Source organism: Scyliorhinus canicula, chromosome 6 (genome assembly GCF_902713615.1).
Source record: "Scyliorhinus canicula chromosome 6, sScyCan1.1, whole genome shotgun sequence".
In the NCBI taxonomy this organism is placed as follows: domain Eukaryota; kingdom Metazoa; phylum Chordata; class Chondrichthyes; order Carcharhiniformes; family Scyliorhinidae; genus Scyliorhinus; species Scyliorhinus canicula.
The window spans coordinates 36,527,172-36,544,815 of record NC_052151.1 but is presented as its reverse complement, the minus strand read 5'-3'; the positions used below and the strand labels follow the sequence as shown (position 1 = coordinate 36,544,815).

The following is a 17,644-nucleotide window of genomic DNA, read 5'->3' as shown; positions in this document are numbered from 1 at the left end:
TGGAGGCCCCAGCTTGGGTCCCTTTCCCCTTGCCCGGCCCTAGGAAAGCCCAGAAATCCCCTTTTAGCACACAAACCCCGTATATCCACCTACACCCCAAAGAGCCCTCACTTCGAGTGCAAGTCCCCCCCACTTCCCTTGTCCAAATATATACATTGGCTCCTTTAGCCCACACACCCACAAGCAGTGAAACAAAAAAGAAGAAAATACAGTCATGAGGTTACATCGGCACATGGCCATTTCTCAATTTCTCAGTTCTGCCACAGTCCTTCTGCCTTCGCAAACTCCTCCGCTGCTTCCGCTGTTCCAAAATAAAAGTCCTTGAGCTTGTAAGTCACCCTCAGCTTCGCTGGATATACAATGCCGCTCTGCACCTTGCTAATGTACAGTTCCCTCTTCACCCAGTTGAAAGCAGCCCGCCTCCTCGCCAGCTCCACCGTAAAGTCCTGGTTTACATGTATACCAGCACCAGCCCACTGCACCACCCGCTTCTGCTTGGCCCTGGACAGGACCTTCTCCTTCACACTGTACCTACGGAAGCACAGAGTCACTATCCTTGGCGGCTCACTCGCCTTTGGTACAGGCCTCCACGACCGATGAGCCTGATCCAGTTCATATCGGGCGGGATCCTCCCCCTCCCCTCGGCCTCGGCCCTTCAACTCCTTCGGGCAGCCCCACAATCCTCAAATTCTGTCGCCTGGATCTGTTTTCCAGGTCTTCCATTTTCCCTCGCAGCTCCTTGTTAATCTCCATAACCATCCGCATCTCCTTCCCCATTGAGGTAAGTTGATCACCGTGCTGCAATAATGTCTCCTCCACTACCTTCAGCGCCTCACCTTGCGCCCGCACCTCTGCCACTGCGCTCGCCACCACCGTCGTCACCGGGGAAATCGCCTCCTCCACCAGCATACTCAAAACCTCCCTCATCTCGTTCCTCATCGCCTCCAAGTGTTTTGTAAACTGCTTTTTGAATTCTCCAGCCATCATCTTGGTTATTTCTTCAGCCGTAGGCAATGCGGCCTCCCTGGTGCTCCAGCCTCCTTTTTCTTAGGTGACCCCGTGGTGACCTCTCCACTCCCCGACGGACCCTCAGCTGTCTTTTTAACGGCCATCTTCTTGCTGATCCTGGACATCCTCTTCTGCTGTGCCTCCTGTGTGGCTTCTACGTGCTTTCTGCCTGCTTTTTCTGTGTCCATAGAGCCTGGGAGCGGGCTTAAAGCCCTGTAAATGCCGTTCCCGACCGGGAGCCCTCCGTTGCGCGGCTGCCTCCCTCCCGCTGTCACCGTAAGTCACAATTCCGTATGTTTTAAGGTACTTTTGGACAGCAGTGAGAGTAACCCTCGGGTTAAGGTGCTAAACTGGGGAAAGGGAAATTACGATAACATTAGACAGGAATTGAAGAATTTGGATTGGGTGCAGCTGTTGAATAAATCAACATCGGACATGTGGGGGTCTTCCAAGCGACAGTTGATTCGGATTCACGAAAGTCACGCTCCTTAGAGAATGAAGGACTTCCTTAGGAAGTTTAGGGACCATGGATAACGAGGGATATTGTGAACCTCATCAAAAAGAAAAAGGAGACTATTGTACTGTCTAGATGCTTGGGGACAGTAGAAATCTTTGAGGAGTATGAAGAAAGTAGGAAGGTACTGAAACGGGAAATTAGGAAGGCTAGGAGGGGTCATGTAAAGCCCTTGGCAAGTAGGATTAAAGTGAATCTCAAAGTTTTTTATTCACTATGTAAAAAACAAGAGGATGGCCAGGGAAAGGATTGGACCACTTAAGGACAATGGGGAGAATCTATGTGTTGAGCCAGAGGAAATGGGCAGGGTACTAAATGAATATTTTGCATCAGTGTTCACTAAAGAAAGGGACATTGTGGAAGTTGATTCTTGGGTAGGGTGTGTGGACAGTCTGGGTCATGTTAACATCAAAAAGGATGAGGTATTGGGTCTTTTAAAAGATATTAAGGTAGATAGATCTCCTGGGCCAGATGGAATTTACCCCAGAATACTGAGGGAAGCAAGGGAGAAATGACTGGGGCCATAACTGATATCTTTGTATCCTCATTGGCTACAAGTGAGATCCCAGAGGACTGGACAATAGCTAATATGATACCGCTGTTTAAGAAAGATAGCAGGGATAATCCTGGAACAATAGGCCGGTGAGCCTCACGTCGGTAGTAGGTAAATTATTGGAGAGAATTCTCAGGGACAGAATTTATACCCATTTGGAAACAAATAAGCGATAGGCAACATGATTTTGTGAAGGGGAGGTCGTGCGTCACTAACTTGATTGAGTTTTTACAGGAGGTGACAAAGATGATTGATGAGGGGAGGCGGTGGATGTTGTTTACGTTGACTTCAGTAAAGCCTTTGACAAGGTGCCTCTTGGCAGACTGGTACAAAAGGTGAAGTCACACGGGATCAAAGGTTGTGCTGAGGATTGTCAGAGGATACAGCAGGGCATAGGGCATAGAGGCATACAAAATGATCAGAGGGTTAGATAGGGTGGACAGCGAGAGCCTACTCCCGCGGATGGAGGTGGCTAGCACGAGGGGACATAGCCTTAAATTGAGGGGTAATAGATATAGGACAGAGGTCAGAGGTGGGTTTTTTACGCAAAGAGTGGTGAGGCCGTGGAATGCCCTACCTGCAACAGTAGTGAACTCGCCAACATTGAGGGCATTTAAAAATGTATTGGATAAGCATATGGATGATAAGGGCATAGTGTAGGTTAGATGGCCTTTAGTTTTTTTTCCATGTCGGTGCAACATCGAGGGCCGAAGGGCCTGTACTGCGCTGTATCGTTCTATGTTCTATAGATAGGTTGGAGACTTGGGCAGAGAAATGGCAAATGGAGTTTAATCCAGAAAAATGTGAGGTAATGCATTTTGGTAGGTCTAACATAGAGGGGAAATATACCGTAAATGGTAAAACCCTTAGGAATATAGAAAGTCAGAGAGATCTGGGTGTGCAGGTCCACAGATCTTTTAAGGTGGCAACACATGTGGACTGTGGAATGCTTGCTTTCATTGGACAGGGCATCGAGTATGAAAACTGACAAGTCATGCTTCAGTTGTACAGAACCTTGGTAAGGTCGCACTTGGAATATTGCACACAATTCTGATCGCCACACTGCCAGAAGGATGTAGAGGCTTTGGAGAGGGTGCAGAGGAGGTTTACCAGGATGTTGCCTGGTCTGGAATGTGTTAGCTACGTGGAGGGGCTGAATAGACTTGGCCTGTTTTCATTAGAAAGACGGAGGTTGAGGGGTGACCTGATAGAGGTCTACAAGATTATGAGGAGCATGGATAGAGTGGATGGGCAGGCACTCTTTCGCAGGGTGGAGGGGTCAGTCACCAGGGGGCATAGGTTTAAAGTCCGTGGGGCAAATGAGATGTGCGAGGCAGGTTTTTTACGCAGAGGGTGGTGAGTGCCTGAAAGGTTTTGCCTGGGGAGGTTGTAGAAGCAGATATATTAACAGCGCTCAAAAGGCATCTCGACAAATACATGGATAGGATGGGTATAGAGGGATATGGACAAGGAAGTGCTGAGGGTTTCGGCAAAGGTTGGTATCATGATCGGTACAGGCTTGGAGGGCCGAAGGGCCTGTTCCTGTGCTGTATTGTTCTTTGTTCTAACACTTTGGACATTAAGTCTGCAAACCCCTGCCAGGACCCCTTCAGTTTCAGACACACCCAAAACATGTGGACATGGTTCATTGGCCTCCTCGCTCACATTCCACACCTATCCTCTACTCCCTCAGTCTACTCATCCTTGCCACCGTCACATGTACCCTGTGGACTATTTTAAACTGAATAAGGCTGAGCCTTGCATACAACGAGGACGTATTCACCCTCCACAAGGCCTCTTCCCACGTCCCAGCCTCCACCTCCCCCCAGCTCCTTCTGTTTAACCTCTCCTGTTGGGGCTCCCGCCCAGTCCTTATAAACATCAGCTACCTTCCCCTCCCCTACCCCCTCCCTCAAAATCACCTAATCCTGCAACCCCGAGGGCGGCAACCCAGGAAAGGACGCACCTGTCCCCTCACAAAATCCAGCCCCCTCGGAGCAAACCTACGGTTGTAACAAATCGTTGCCCACACCGAGGCACCTTCCAGTCTCAAGTGCTGCCTCCACTGTCCCCATACCCTCAAGGCCAACACCACCACTGGGCTCGCGGAGTCCTTGGCTGGCGAGAATGGCAGAGGCACCATTAACAATGCCCTTAAGCTCGTTCCCTTGCAAGAAGGGCAGCACGGTCGCACAGTGGTTAGCACTGTTGCTTCACACTGCCAGGGTCCCAGGTTCGATTCCCGGCTTGGGTCACTGTCTGTGTGGAGTCTACACGTTCTCCCCCTGTCTGTGTGGGTTTCCTTCGGGTGCTCCAGTTTCCTCCCACAGTCCTGAAAGACATGCTGTTAGGTGAATTGGATATTCTGAATTTTCCCTCTGTGTACCCGAACAGGCGGAGTGTGGTGACTAGGGGATTTTCACAGTAACTTCATTGCAGTGTTAATGAAAGCGTACTGTGACAATAATAAAGATTATTATTAGAAGCAGCCTCCATCTGCCCCCATACCGACCCGTCCCCTACTACCCATTTCCTAACCATAGCAATGTTAGCCGTCCGGTAATAATGAATCATATTCGGCAACTCCTTGCCCCTGCTCCAAAAACACCCTCTTGACCGGCGGGGTCTTCCCTGTCCACACAAACCCCAGAATTAACGCATTGACCTTTTTCGGAACGAAAATCGGGAGGGACTGAAATACGAACAGGAACCTTGGCAACACCGTCACCTTTACTGTCCACATCCGTCCGGCCAACGACAACGGCAGCCTATCCCGTCTGAAAATCCCCCTTCTTCTGCTCCACCAACCGAGCCAAATTCAACTTTTTCAGCTGCGCCCAACCTTGCGTCACCTGGATGCCCAAGTACCTGAAATTCTCCCCCTCCACATTTAACGGCATATCCCTCACCTCCTCTCCTGCCCTCTGGTCTCAATCAGGAACACCTTTGGGGCAGCAGGGTAGAATGGTGGTTAGCATAAATGCTTCACAGCTCCAGGGTCCCAGGTTCGATTCCCAGCTGGGTCGCTGTCTGTGTGGAGTCTGCACGTCCTCCCCCTGTGTGCGTGGGTTTCCTCCGGGTACTCCGGTTTCCTCCCACAGTCCAAAGATGTGCAGGTTAGGTGGATTGGCCATGCTAAATTGCCCGTAGTGTCCTAAAAAAGTAAGGTTAACCCAACCCAGTTGTTGGGTTACGGGTATAGGGTGGATACGTGGGTTTGAGTAGGGTGATCATGGCTCGGCACAACATTGAGGGCCGAAGGGCCTGTTCTGTGCTGTACTGTTCTATGTTCTATGTTCTACCTTGCTCTTTCCCATGTTCAGCTTGCATCCGCAAAACGGCCAAAACACCCCAAAATTCCAGTAATTCAGTCAATGCCCACTATGGATCCAAAATATATTGCAACAGGTCATCCGCATACAGCTCAACGCCCCTACACAATCTCTTTCCAACCCCTCAACGTTGGAGGGCTCTAAGCGCCAGGGACAACTGCTCTGCTGCCAGGGCAAAAAGCAACGGGGAGAGTGGGCACCCCTGCCTTGTCCCACGGTGCAACCCAAAATATCCCGAGCTCACCCTGTTCATCCGCACACTTGCTACTGGGGCCCGATACAGCAACCGGACCCAATCCACAAACCCTTGCCCGAATCCAAACCATCCCAACACATCCCACAGATATTCCCAATCCACCTGGTCAAAATCCTTCTCTGCATCCATTGCCACTGCCACCTCCACTTCCTGACCATCCAGGGGCGTCATAATCAGGTTAAGTAACCTCCTTACATTTGCCGACAACTGCCTCCCCTTCACAAACCCCGTTTGTCCTCCATTTGTGAAGCCAACATCTTCGCCTGCAACTTGGCATCCAGATTTCACAACGATATCGGACAATATGATCTGCACTGCTCCAGATCCTTATCTTTCGTCAGTATCAGGGAGATGGACGTCTGTGATAGCGTAGGGGGGGGTATCCCCCCCGTCCCTAGCCTCATCATATGCCATCACCAGCAGCAGCCCCAAACCTTTTATAAAACTCTGCCGGGAACCCATCTGGGCCCGGGGCTTTCCCTGCATGCATGGCTCCCATTCTCTCCATCACCTCCCTCAACCCAATGGAAGCCCCCAACCCCTCCTCGAGGCCTTCGTCCACCTTGGGAAATTTCAGCCCATCCAGAAACTGCCGCATCCACTCCCTCCCGGCCGGGGGCTTCAACTCATCTAGCTCACTATAAAACTCCTCGAACACCCCATTCACTCCCACCGGGTCCAGTACCACCCTTCCTGACACATCCTTCACTCTTCCAATCTCCCTCGCCGCCTCCTGTTTCCTAGGTTGGTTGGACCAGCATCCTGCTCGCCTTCTCCTCGTACTCGTACATTGTGCCCCTGGCCCTCCGTACCTGTCCTCCTGCCTTCCCTGCAGACACCAGCCCAAACTTTATCTGGAGTCTCTGCCTCTCCTTCAACAACCCTGCCTCCAGAGCCTCCGAGTAACTCCTATCCACCCGCAGAATCTCTTCCACCAACCTTGCCATCTCTGCTTGTTCCACCTTTTCCCTGAGCGCCCGAATCAAAATAAATTCCCCCTAACCACCGCCTTGAGTGCCTCCCACAGCTTGGCGGCCGTAACCTCACCTGTATCGTTGAGTTCCACATACTCCCTGATGGCAGCCCTCACCCGCTCACCCACCTCCTCTTCTGCCAACAACCCCACATCTAGCCTCCACTGTGGGTGCTAGGCCCACACCCTGGTCCACTTGCAGATCTGCCTAGTGTGGTGCGTGGACTGAAACCACAATCGCCAAACACTCTTGAGTCGACCACCCCCACCAACAACGCCTTGTCTAGCGCAAAAAAGTCAATCCGGGAGTACACCCGGTGCACATGAGAAACTACGGAAAGTCTGTCGCCCCCGGCCTCCCAAACCGCCACAGTCTACCCCCCACATCCCTTCCATGAACCCCTTCAGCTCCTTAGCCACAGCTGACACCTTCCCTGATCTTGGGAACGACCGGTCTAAACTTGGCTCAATGACCTTGTTTAAAGCATGATCAACCGGTGCGAGTCCAGGTCAGGGATCTTCCCCAGCACCCAACTCAAACTCCACATCGTCCCAGTTTGGGGCAGAAACATCCACCAAAATCATGGACAACCCCTCTAGCTTCCCACTATCCATCATAAACTTCCAACCCCCCCTACCCTGAATCTGTCACAATGTTCCCCACCTCGAACGCCACCCAGTTATTTTCCAACACCGCCACCCCCCTCGTCTTCATGTCCAGTCCCAAATGAAATGCCCCACCCATCCTTTCCTCAACCTTGTCTATCCTCTATCTTTAAATGCGTCTCTTGTAAGAAAGACACGTCTGCCTTCAGATTCCTCAGGTGCGCGAACACACGTGGTCGTATGACCGGCTCATTCAGCACCCTCACGTTCCACGTGACCAGCCTGGTTGGGGGACTCCCTGTCGCCCTCCCCTGCCGATCAAACATATCCTTTTTGTGCCAGCCCGCGTCCCGCGGCCCTCCAGGTTACCCCTTGGATGTCCACCGTCATCACTCACTCTCCCGCTGCGCCACGGCAACCACAACATTGTCAGCAACCGCACCCCCTCCCCCAAGCAAAACAGCAACCCCATCCCCCACCCCTGCACCAACCACCTGACCGTCCTGCACTGTGTTCCTGTTAACTAGCCGGCCCAGCTAGCCTGGCAGCACTTCCTCCAGAGACCTCCAAGCCTCCTACCCCCACTGATTCCCCTTCCACCCAGTTCGCATCCCCTGAAGAAACAAACAAGCAGAAAAAAGATGCGCTCACCCTTGATGCTCCCCAAGCACCCCATCCCCTATCCCAACAAACATTTCAAAGGAGACGAGCTTTCCAACCACCATCAAAACAAACCACCTCCTCACACCTTCAATGTCCCCCTTCTCCTGCCAGTCCATTGTCCCTCAAAAATTCCGTCGCCTCCTCTGCCGTACCAAAATAATGTTCCCGATTCTGAAAAGTCACCCAGAGGCGGGCCGGGTACAGCACCCCAAACATCACCCCCTTCTTGAAAGGGGCAGCCTGGACCCGGTTAAAGCCGGCTCTCCTCTTTGCCAGTTCTGCGCCCAGGTCCTGGTACACCCGCAGTTCGTTCCTTTCCCAGGTGCACCTCCTCGCCTGCCTCGCCCATCGCAGAATCTTCTCCTTGTCCAAGAACCAGTGCAACTGCATCACCATCATCCTCGGTGGCTCACCCGTCTGTGGCCGTCTCATTAATGCCTTGTGCGCTCGGTCGACCTCCAGGGGCTGGTTGAAGGTCCCCTCACCCATCAACTTTTCCAGCACCTTTGTCACATACGTGCCGACCTCTTCTCCCTTGATGCCTTTGGGCATCCCCATGATCCGCAAGTTTTGCCGTCTGGAGTGGTTCTCCAGAACCTCCATCTTCTTCAGCTGCTTTTGGGTCTCCCGCATCACTCCCATTTAGGCCACCAACGAGGCGAGCTGCTCCTCGATCTCCCCCACCACCTCCTCCACTTTCTGGATCACCCGGCCCTGAGACTCCAGCTTCTGCTCCATTTGGTCAATTGCCGCTTTAAGCGGCTCTACCACGCTGACTAGGTCCACATGGGCTTCCCTTTTCTGCCGGCTGAACTTCTCATTTAAGAAGTCCACTAGCTGCTCTGTTGACCACTGGGCAGGCAGAACAGGCCCTTTGCCCTTCGCCATTTCAACCTGTGGCGCATAAAGATTCTCTTGTTCCAACAGCTCCCATCTTCTCAACCCACTTCTGGTCAGTGGATCTATCCACCAGCCACACAGGATAGAAATGGCAGGATTCAGGAAATTATAGGCTTAGTCAAAAGGAAAAAGGGAGCATATGATAGGTCTAGGCATCTAAAAACTGACAAAGCCCTTGAGGAGTACAGTGAAAGTAGGAAGGAAATTAAACGTGGAATTAGGAGGGCTAAAAGGGGCCATGAAATGTCTTCAGCAAACAAGGTCAAGGAGAATCCCAAGGCTTTTTGTGCATATCAGAGTCTGTGCGGAGTCTGCACGTCCTCCCCGTGTGTGCGTGGGTTTCCTCCGGGTGCTCCGGTTTCCTCCCACAGTCCAAAGATGTGCGGGTTAGGTAGATTGGCCATGCTAAATTGCCCGTAGTGTCCTAAAAAGTAAGGTTGTTGGGTTACGGGTATAGGGTGGATACATGGATTTGAGTAGGGTGATCATTGCTCGGCACAACATCGAGGGTCGAAGGGCCTGTTCTGTGCTGTACTGTTCTATGTTCTATATATTAGGAGCAAGAGGATAGCAACAGAAAGAGTAGGCCCACTTAAGGACAATGGAGGGACGTTATGCGTGGAACCACAGGAAGTGGGTGAAATCCTTCATGAGTACTCTGTATCGGTATTCATCAGGGAGAAGGACATGGCGGATGTTGAGGTCAGGGATAGAGAACATCAATATATCAAAGGAGGAAGTGTTGAGTATCCTAAATTGCATTAAGTAGACAAGTTCCCATGGCCGGATGGAATCTATCCCAGGTTACTACGGGATGCAAGGGGAGGAAATCGCTGGGCCTAAGCAGATATCTTCACATCCTCTTTGACCACATTGAATATGCAACCTGGATCACGCCGATTGTGGGCAAGATCCAGATCATGGCGCCTCACGAGATCTTGTTAGATCTCGGGAGGCATAACGAGCGTCATAAATCTCACGAGAGGTTAATGGCTGCATTGCGTCCCGAGTCGGGCGCGATGAGGCCGGTAGATCGTACCCACAGAAACTGTTACCTTTGGGAAAAGGTTCGAGAACCTGAGGATCCCAATTTAAGGCGGTTGGCCAAAGAAACAATGATGACACAAGGTAAAACGGCAGCAGGTGGTTAGGATCTGGAATGAACTGCCTGAGTTAGGTGTTGGGAGATAAAATCATTTCTTTCAAAAGGGAACTGGAGAAAGAAATTGCTGGTCCAACTGAAACTTGCTCTTGCATTGTGTTGGCGGGCAAGAGGGCTGAAGGGCTAAACGGCCTCCTTCTCAGCTGCAAGCATTCGATGATAAATAGTGCAGTATTTCAACAGAAAACCACTGACTCAATGTTTATTATTGTTTCTAAATCAACTGTGGAAATACCAGTTCCTTGTTCCAGTCATGTGAAGTACCTGCTTACTCAGTAAGATATGGGTTAACAAAGATAAAATGCTATTGCCATAACATTGTCTTCATTGCAATTATTTTGCATTCTGAAAGAATTATGAAGGCAAAGGGAAATATATTACACTTGTTTCTTATTTAACTTTTACAGCAAGGAATGATCTTATGATCATGGCTGATCATCAAGTTCAATATCCTGATCCCGTCTTCCCCCCATATCTCTTGATCCCTTTAGCCCCAAGAGCTATATCTAATTCCTTCTTGAAATTACACAACTTTCTGGCCTCAATTATTATCTGTGGTAGCGAATTCCACAGATTCACCACTCTCTGGGTGAAGAAATTTCTCCTCCCCTCAGACCTAAAAGGTTTACCTCTTATCCTCAAACTATGACCCCTAGTTCTGGACTCTCCCACCATCAGGAACATTCTTTCTGAATCTACCCTGTCTAATCCTGTTAGAATGTTGTAAGTTTCGATGAGATCCCCTCTCACTCTTCTAAACTCCAGTGAATATAATCCTAACCGGCTTAGTCTTGCCTGATATGGCAGTCCCGCCATCCCAGGAGTCAGCCTTCGATGCACTCCATCCATAGCAAGAACATCCTTCCTCAGATATGGACATCAAAACTGCACACAATACTCCAGGTGTGGCCTCACCAACGCCCTGAACAATTGTAAAACATCCCTATTCCTATACTCAAATCCTCTCACTATGAAGTCCAACATACCATTTGCCTTCTTTTCTACCTGATTTGTTTGAATGCTTATTTTCAGCAACTGATGCACGAGGACACCAAGGTCTCGTTGAGTATCCACCGCTCTAATTTACATCCATTCAATTAATAATTTGCCATCCTATTTTTGCTACCAAAGCGGATAGCCTCACATTTATCCACATTATACTGTATCTGCCATGCATATCTGCACTCCCTCAGCCTGTCCAAATCCCGCTGAAGCATCTCTGCATCCTCCTCACAGCTCACCCTCCCACCCAACTTTGTATCATCTGTAGATTCAGAGATAATACACTTAGTCCCAAAACATTAATATATAATGTGAACAGTTGGGGTCCCAGCACAGAGCTTGCCAATCAGATAAAGACCCATTTACTCCAATTTATTGTCTGCTAATCAGCTTTCTTTCCATTTCAAGACACCACCCCTCAATCCCATGCAGTTTAACTTCACAGTAATCTGCTATGTGAGAAGCCTCTCTGTCAGGGAATGCCACACTGAGCAGTTTTTGGGAAGAAAGTCAGTTAACTTTGGTTTGGCAACTGATTTATTGGCAGCCTTCTGTCTAATGAGATGATGATTTGCACTGTGATGGGCAACTCTGTGTTAAGCAAGGGGAATGGAGGCCCCAGCTGCATGGCCTTTGGGCAGGGTGGTGGCTCTGGCACTGCTGGTGTCACATTGGTACCCTGTTAGAGCCAGCCTGGCACCTTGGTGGTGCCAGCCTGGCAGAGCCACCAACCACTACCAAGGTTGCACTGGCAGGGGTGGTGCCAGGTTGGTGGTGCCAAGCTGGCATTTTTTTGTGCACGTGCGATTGGGCTGGGGTTGCCCATCGGGAGGGGGTGGGGGTTGGCGGATGCGGGAGACCCTTCCAAATTGTGTCCGGCTGCGGGGAGGTCGGGGATTTAGAAATGGAACCCTGATCTCTCGTTACAATGGGGAGTTCCGGTGAGCGGAGCTCCTCGTTACAGAACTGGGGCTATGTGCGGCCTTGGCCGTGTTCCCCGTTTAGACCCCCGTTGAACAGCCACGTGCTTCTCGGCATTTTGAGTGCCAGGAAACACGCGGTTAAACAGGCTCGCTAGGAGACTTTGCTCTTTTCTGGGAAGATTGTGCCCATTGGCTTTGTACTGTGCATATGCTGATGGCAATAGCACTCTCCAGGGCCTCGGAGTTCGTGACCTTGTCCTGCCAAGAGATGCTGAGGATACATCTGAGACAGCAAAGGTGGAAACTGTTCAGCCTTTTCTCCTGCCTAACACCAGTTGCCCAGATCTCATTGCAATAGCGGAGTGTGCTGAGGATGCAGTTTTGACAGTTTGGTGTAAGTCAAGTTCCTGTTGGCCCACTCAGCTTGGACCTAATAGTTGTAGCTTTTGTGACATGTGTGCTGATTTCATTATCAAGTGACAGATTGCTGCTGACTGCAAAGCATAGATAAGTGTGTCACATTGTCAAAGTGCTGGTGAAATGACGACATCCTGGACCATGACCTTTGTCTTCCTGATGTTGATAGTCCAATCAAACACGCTAGAGGCATGAGTGAGACTGTCTATTTGCCACTGAAGTTGTTCCTTGGTATGAAATATATTTCTAAAAAGCAAGTTGCTGAAATCCATTCAATAAATTTAATCTCTAATTTCAGCACATAGAATCATAGGATCATTGAACCTCAGTTTGAATTTTCAGCTTGAATTCACAAGTAGCTAAGCTCTGAGTCAGATGCTGACAAATATTCCATTAATTTTTTATCATGTGGAAGAACAAAATTGTCACTTTCTAGCCCTTAACTAAGCTGTTCCAGTAGAGCGACAATACTGGCATTCACCCAGCAATGCGGAAACTTTCCCGGGTATGTCCTGTAGGTAAAAAGCAGGACAAATCCAACATGGTAAATTACTGCCCCATCAGTCCAATCGCAATCATCAGTAAAGTGGGATGTCGTCGACGGTGCTGTCGAACAGCACTTACTCAGCAATAACCTACTCACTGACACTCAGTTTGGGCTCTGCCAGGGCCACTCAGCTCCTGATCTCATTATATCCTTGGTTCAAACGTGGACAAAAGAGCTGAACTCCAGAGGTGAGGTGAGAGTTACTGCCCTTGACATCCAGGCACCACTTAGCCGAGTAAGGCATTAAGGAGCCGAGCAATACTGGAGTCAGCGGGAATCAGGTGGAAAGCTCCCCACTGGTTAGAACCCTACCTGACACAAAGGAAGATGGTTCTGGTTATTGGGGGTCAGTGATCTCAGTCCTGGGAAATCACTGCAGGAGTTCCTCAGGGAAGTGTCCTAGCCCAATATTTCAGCTGCTTCATTATTGACCTTTTCTCCACCATAAGGTCAGAGGTGGGGATATTTACTGATGATTACACAACATTCACAACTCCTCATATACAAAAGCTGTGTGTGTTTATTTACAGAAAGACCTGGACAATACCCAGGTTTGTGCTGACAGTCGGTAAGTAATATTCACGCCACACAAGTGCCAGGCAATGACCATCTCCAACAAGAGAGAATCTAACTAGTTCCCCATGACATTCAACGACATTACCATCACTGAAACCCCACTATTAACATTTTGAGTGTTAACATTGACCAGAAACTGAATTGAACTAACCATATAAATAAAGTGGTTTCAAGCGCAGAGTAGAGGCTGAGAATTCTACGGAGTGTAACTCACCTCCTGACTCCCCCAAAACCTGTCCACGGTCACCCATTCAAAAGGCACAAGTTAAGAGTGTGGTGAAATATTCTCCACTTGCCTGGATGATTGCAGCTTCAACACTCAGGAGGTTCGACAACAGGACAAAGCAGCTGTATGATTGACTCCCCATCCACCAGTTTAAACTGCATTCACTGTATTTTGAGAAGGGGATCATCTTTCATCACAAAATTGGCTGAATAATAGGAAACAGAAAAATATCAATGGATATTTTTTGGGCTGGGGGAAGGTTTGTAGCGGTGTTCTCCAGGGGTCTTTTTCTGGCAGAGTTGCTGTAAGGGTGGGCCCGGACAGGAGAGAGAAGTCAGTGTGAGGTTAAGCACTTTGGTAGAAAGAATGGAGGCATAGACTATTTTCTAAATGGGAAAAGGCTTAGGAAATCAGAAGCACGTAGGAGTGCTTCTAGTAGGAGTTCTAATTCAAGATTGTCTTAAGGGTAACACCATAATAAGACCATAAGACATAGGAGCAGAATTAGGCCACTCGGCCCATCGAGTCTTCTCCGCCATTCAATCATGGCTGATATTTTTCTCATCCCCATTCTCCTGCCTTTTCCCCATAACCCCTGATCCCCTTATTGATCAAAAACCTATCTATCTCGGTCTTAAAGACACTCAGTGAATTGGTCTCCACAGCCTTCTGCGGCAAAGAGTTCCACAGATTCACCACCCTCTGGCTGAAGAAATTCCTCCTCATCTCAGTTTTAAAGGATCGTCCCTTTAGTCTGAGATTGTGTCCTCAGCTTCTAGTTTTTCTTACAAGTGGAAACATCCTCTCCACGTCCACTCTATCCAGGCCTCGCAGTATCCTTTAAGTTTCAATAAGATCCCCCCCCTAATCCTGCTAAATCCAATGAGTAAAGACCCAGAGTCCTCAGCTGTTCTTTAAGATAGAAATAGAAAAGAGCTGGGAGAGAGCATCGAGCGGGGGTTGTGGTGTGAGGTGCTCCGTAGGGTAAATGCCTCAACATTGTGCGCAAGCTGAAGGTGGTGTATAGGGCGCACGTCACAAAGGCGAGGATGAGCCGACTCTTTGAGGGGGTAGAGGATGTTTGTGGACATTGCGGGGGGGCAAGGGGGGATTGGACCGCAAACCACGTTCATACGTTTTGGTATTGTCCAAAGCTGGGGGGGGTTTTGGAGGGAGGTGTTCAGGGTAATTTCAAAGATGGTACATGTGAGGCTTGAGCCGGGTCCTCTGGAGGCCATATTCAGGGTACTGGAAGTGGGTGCGGAGGCAGATATTTTAGCCTTCGCCTCGCTGATCGCCAGAAGGCAGATCCTGTTGTGGTGGAGGTCAGTCTCCCCACCCTGTGCCCTGGTGTGGCGGGGGAGATCTGTTGGAGATTTTAACACTCAAGAAGGTGAAGTTTGTGTTGAGGGGAAGGATGGAAGGGTTCTACAATTCCATGGGCTTTGTTCATTATGCACTTTCAAGAATTGGATGACATCGAACATTAGGGGGCGTTGGTGTTGGTGTTGGGGGAGTTAGACTGTGTATGTTGGTGGTGACTATGTATGGGTGGATTCCTGAATCTTTTTTTTGATGTTTATATTTAAAATGTTGAGGGTTGTTTGGGGGGTTGGTGGGAGGGGGGAATTGTTGACTAGGGGATTGACATTGTATTTGTTACCATTAATTGTTTGTTGGTGGGTGTAAATTTGAATGAAAATGTGAAAAAGGAGAATTAAAATATTTATTAAAAAAAAGATAGAGATAGATAGGCTATTGATTAATAAGGGGAACAGGGGTTATGGAGAGAAGGCAGGAGAATGGGGATGAGCAACATATCCGCCATGACTGAATGGCGGAGCAGAATCGATGGGCTGAATGGGCTAATTCTGCTCTGTGTTTTATGGTCTTATGGCCTAACTATCAGTAAGACTTGCAGAACCACCTTAAGTTAGCAATTTAAATCACTTCTGACGGGAGGTCCAATGCGATTATCCAGAGGAAGTTAGCACTTCTGGGCAATTGCTGAGTAAACCATTATGTGGGAACGTCCTGGAGGGATTCCCCAGCACATCATTGGGATACCCCTCAAATGCAACAGAGGGAAACCAGAAAGTTATGGGCCATTATATTGTACCCTGTAAGTTGAAATACTTTACATTGCTAAATTCCTATTGTAATTTTCTGCTTCCAATACCACCTGCTCACCACCAATTCTGCTTCCCGAATCTCTTGTTCCCACATCCTCTTGGTCACTGCAGATTTCTAGCACCCTGAATCCTCTCCCCTCCCCGACCTCAACTTGCAGCCTTTTCCTCTCCTGACCTCTGACTGTAATAATAATCCTTATTGTCACAAGTATTATTATTAGGCTTCCTCCGGGTGCTCCGGTTTCCTCCCACAAGTCCAGAAAGACATGCTGTTAGGTGAATTGGACATTCTGAATTCTCCCTCTGTGTACCCGAACAGGCGGCGGAATGTGGGGCCTAGGGGCTTTTCACAGTAACTTCATTGCAGTGTTAATGTAAACGTACCTGTGACACTAATAAAGGTTATAAAAACTTACTCTCTTCTATTTGTCATGTAGCCAACTAGCTATTCATTCTGCTACTTAACTCCTGCAAAGCTGCGCAGCGAATTTATTCATTAGTCTGTTATGTGTACCTTATGCAAGCCTTTTGGAAATACAGATAAATATGAATAAAATGATGTTCATTGAAAGGTGCATGACAAGGATACACAAAGTAGGTTGACTATCGATGTGAAATAAGCTGCGAGTACCATATGTTGCCTTTTCTCTTACCTTTTCACCTTTCTCTTCCGGTTCATCTTCATTTAGGAATTCTCGCTTCGGATATGGGATCTGGCAACCTGCAAAGACACTAAAACGTAAAAAAGAAATTGTAAATTTGCAAGGGGCAGCACAAAAAAATTATTGTTACTGGTTTGACATATATTTTTAAAACTCAAACAGAGAAATGAAGCACATGTTAAGTAGCATATTCAAGTGTTTGTAATCAATCCAACATTACTTCCCAATGCACATGCTATTACAGGCATCATGGCGCAATGTCAGACATCAAAATAAACAATGCTGAATAAAGACACAGTGAAACCAAGTTACGATGAACTTTATCATAACCACCTTGTAAAAATTTGGATGTTAGGCCTTTTTCAAACTGCATGAGGTCAGGACAAAGGTTTTGAAAGGACGAACTGTTGAGAACCATTTGACAGCCATAACAGGGTCGCCAGGCAGTAAATTGCCTGAGATCGTGCTTCTAGCCAGATGAGAGAGAAAGTCCCATCCCCAAAAGCTTCTAGACAATTAGATGACCATCAGCTCTTCAGTCCGAGTAGCACAATCAGGACCAGTGCCGACTGTTGGGGCTGTAGTCAGTACCTGAGCAGTAGTGTTGCTGGAGGCCATTCTTTAAGGTAAGTGGGGCAGCCTTGCTGGGGTCAGTCAGGCAGGCTTCAGCATGCCATGGAGGAGGAGGCTCTTAAGTGGCCTTAATTAGTCATGGGTAGAAAGACAGGCCACCTACCCTAAAATACCAGAGAAGGTTGATAGGCAACATGTATGGTGTCCCTGCCATTCCTTCCAGTGGAAAATGTTTGTAAACTGGTTCAATAAAAATTCTCTTAAATTGAATGAGGAAAAAGGCCAGTTAATGATATCTTCTCTGTAATGATTTATGGTGAGGGGGCTGAAATAGTTACTAATTACAAGTATCTAAACATCATGATAAGTTGTATTGCCCCTTTGGGTCCAAAGGTTAGGTGGAGTTACAGGGATGGGGCGGGGAATTGGGCCGAGGTGGGTGCTCTTTTGGAGAGATGGTGCAGACATGATTGGCCGAATTGCCTCCTTCTGCACTGTAGGGATTCTATGATCTTGAATTACAGATGCGGCTGACAAGGACTAACAAGATTATACCACTTGAGAAAATTAAAATCCTTTCAAGTAGATCCCACAAACATGAAACGCTTCTACATGGCTG

At 48.6% G+C, this 17,644-nt stretch overlaps 1 protein-coding gene across 1 annotated transcript in view; it reads right to left on the bottom strand.

Annotated features, from left to right (window-relative positions):
• Nucleotides 1–17,644, bottom strand: part of cdk19 (cyclin-dependent kinase 19) — a 347,911-nt gene that overhangs the window by 41,585 nt on the left and 288,682 nt on the right. Inside the window, exon 11 of the mRNA XM_038799152.1 lies at nt 16,444–16,522. Coding sequence (XP_038655080.1) covers nt 16,444–16,522 — 79 coding nt within the window. The remainder of the gene's footprint in view (nt 1–16,443; nt 16,523–17,644) is intronic.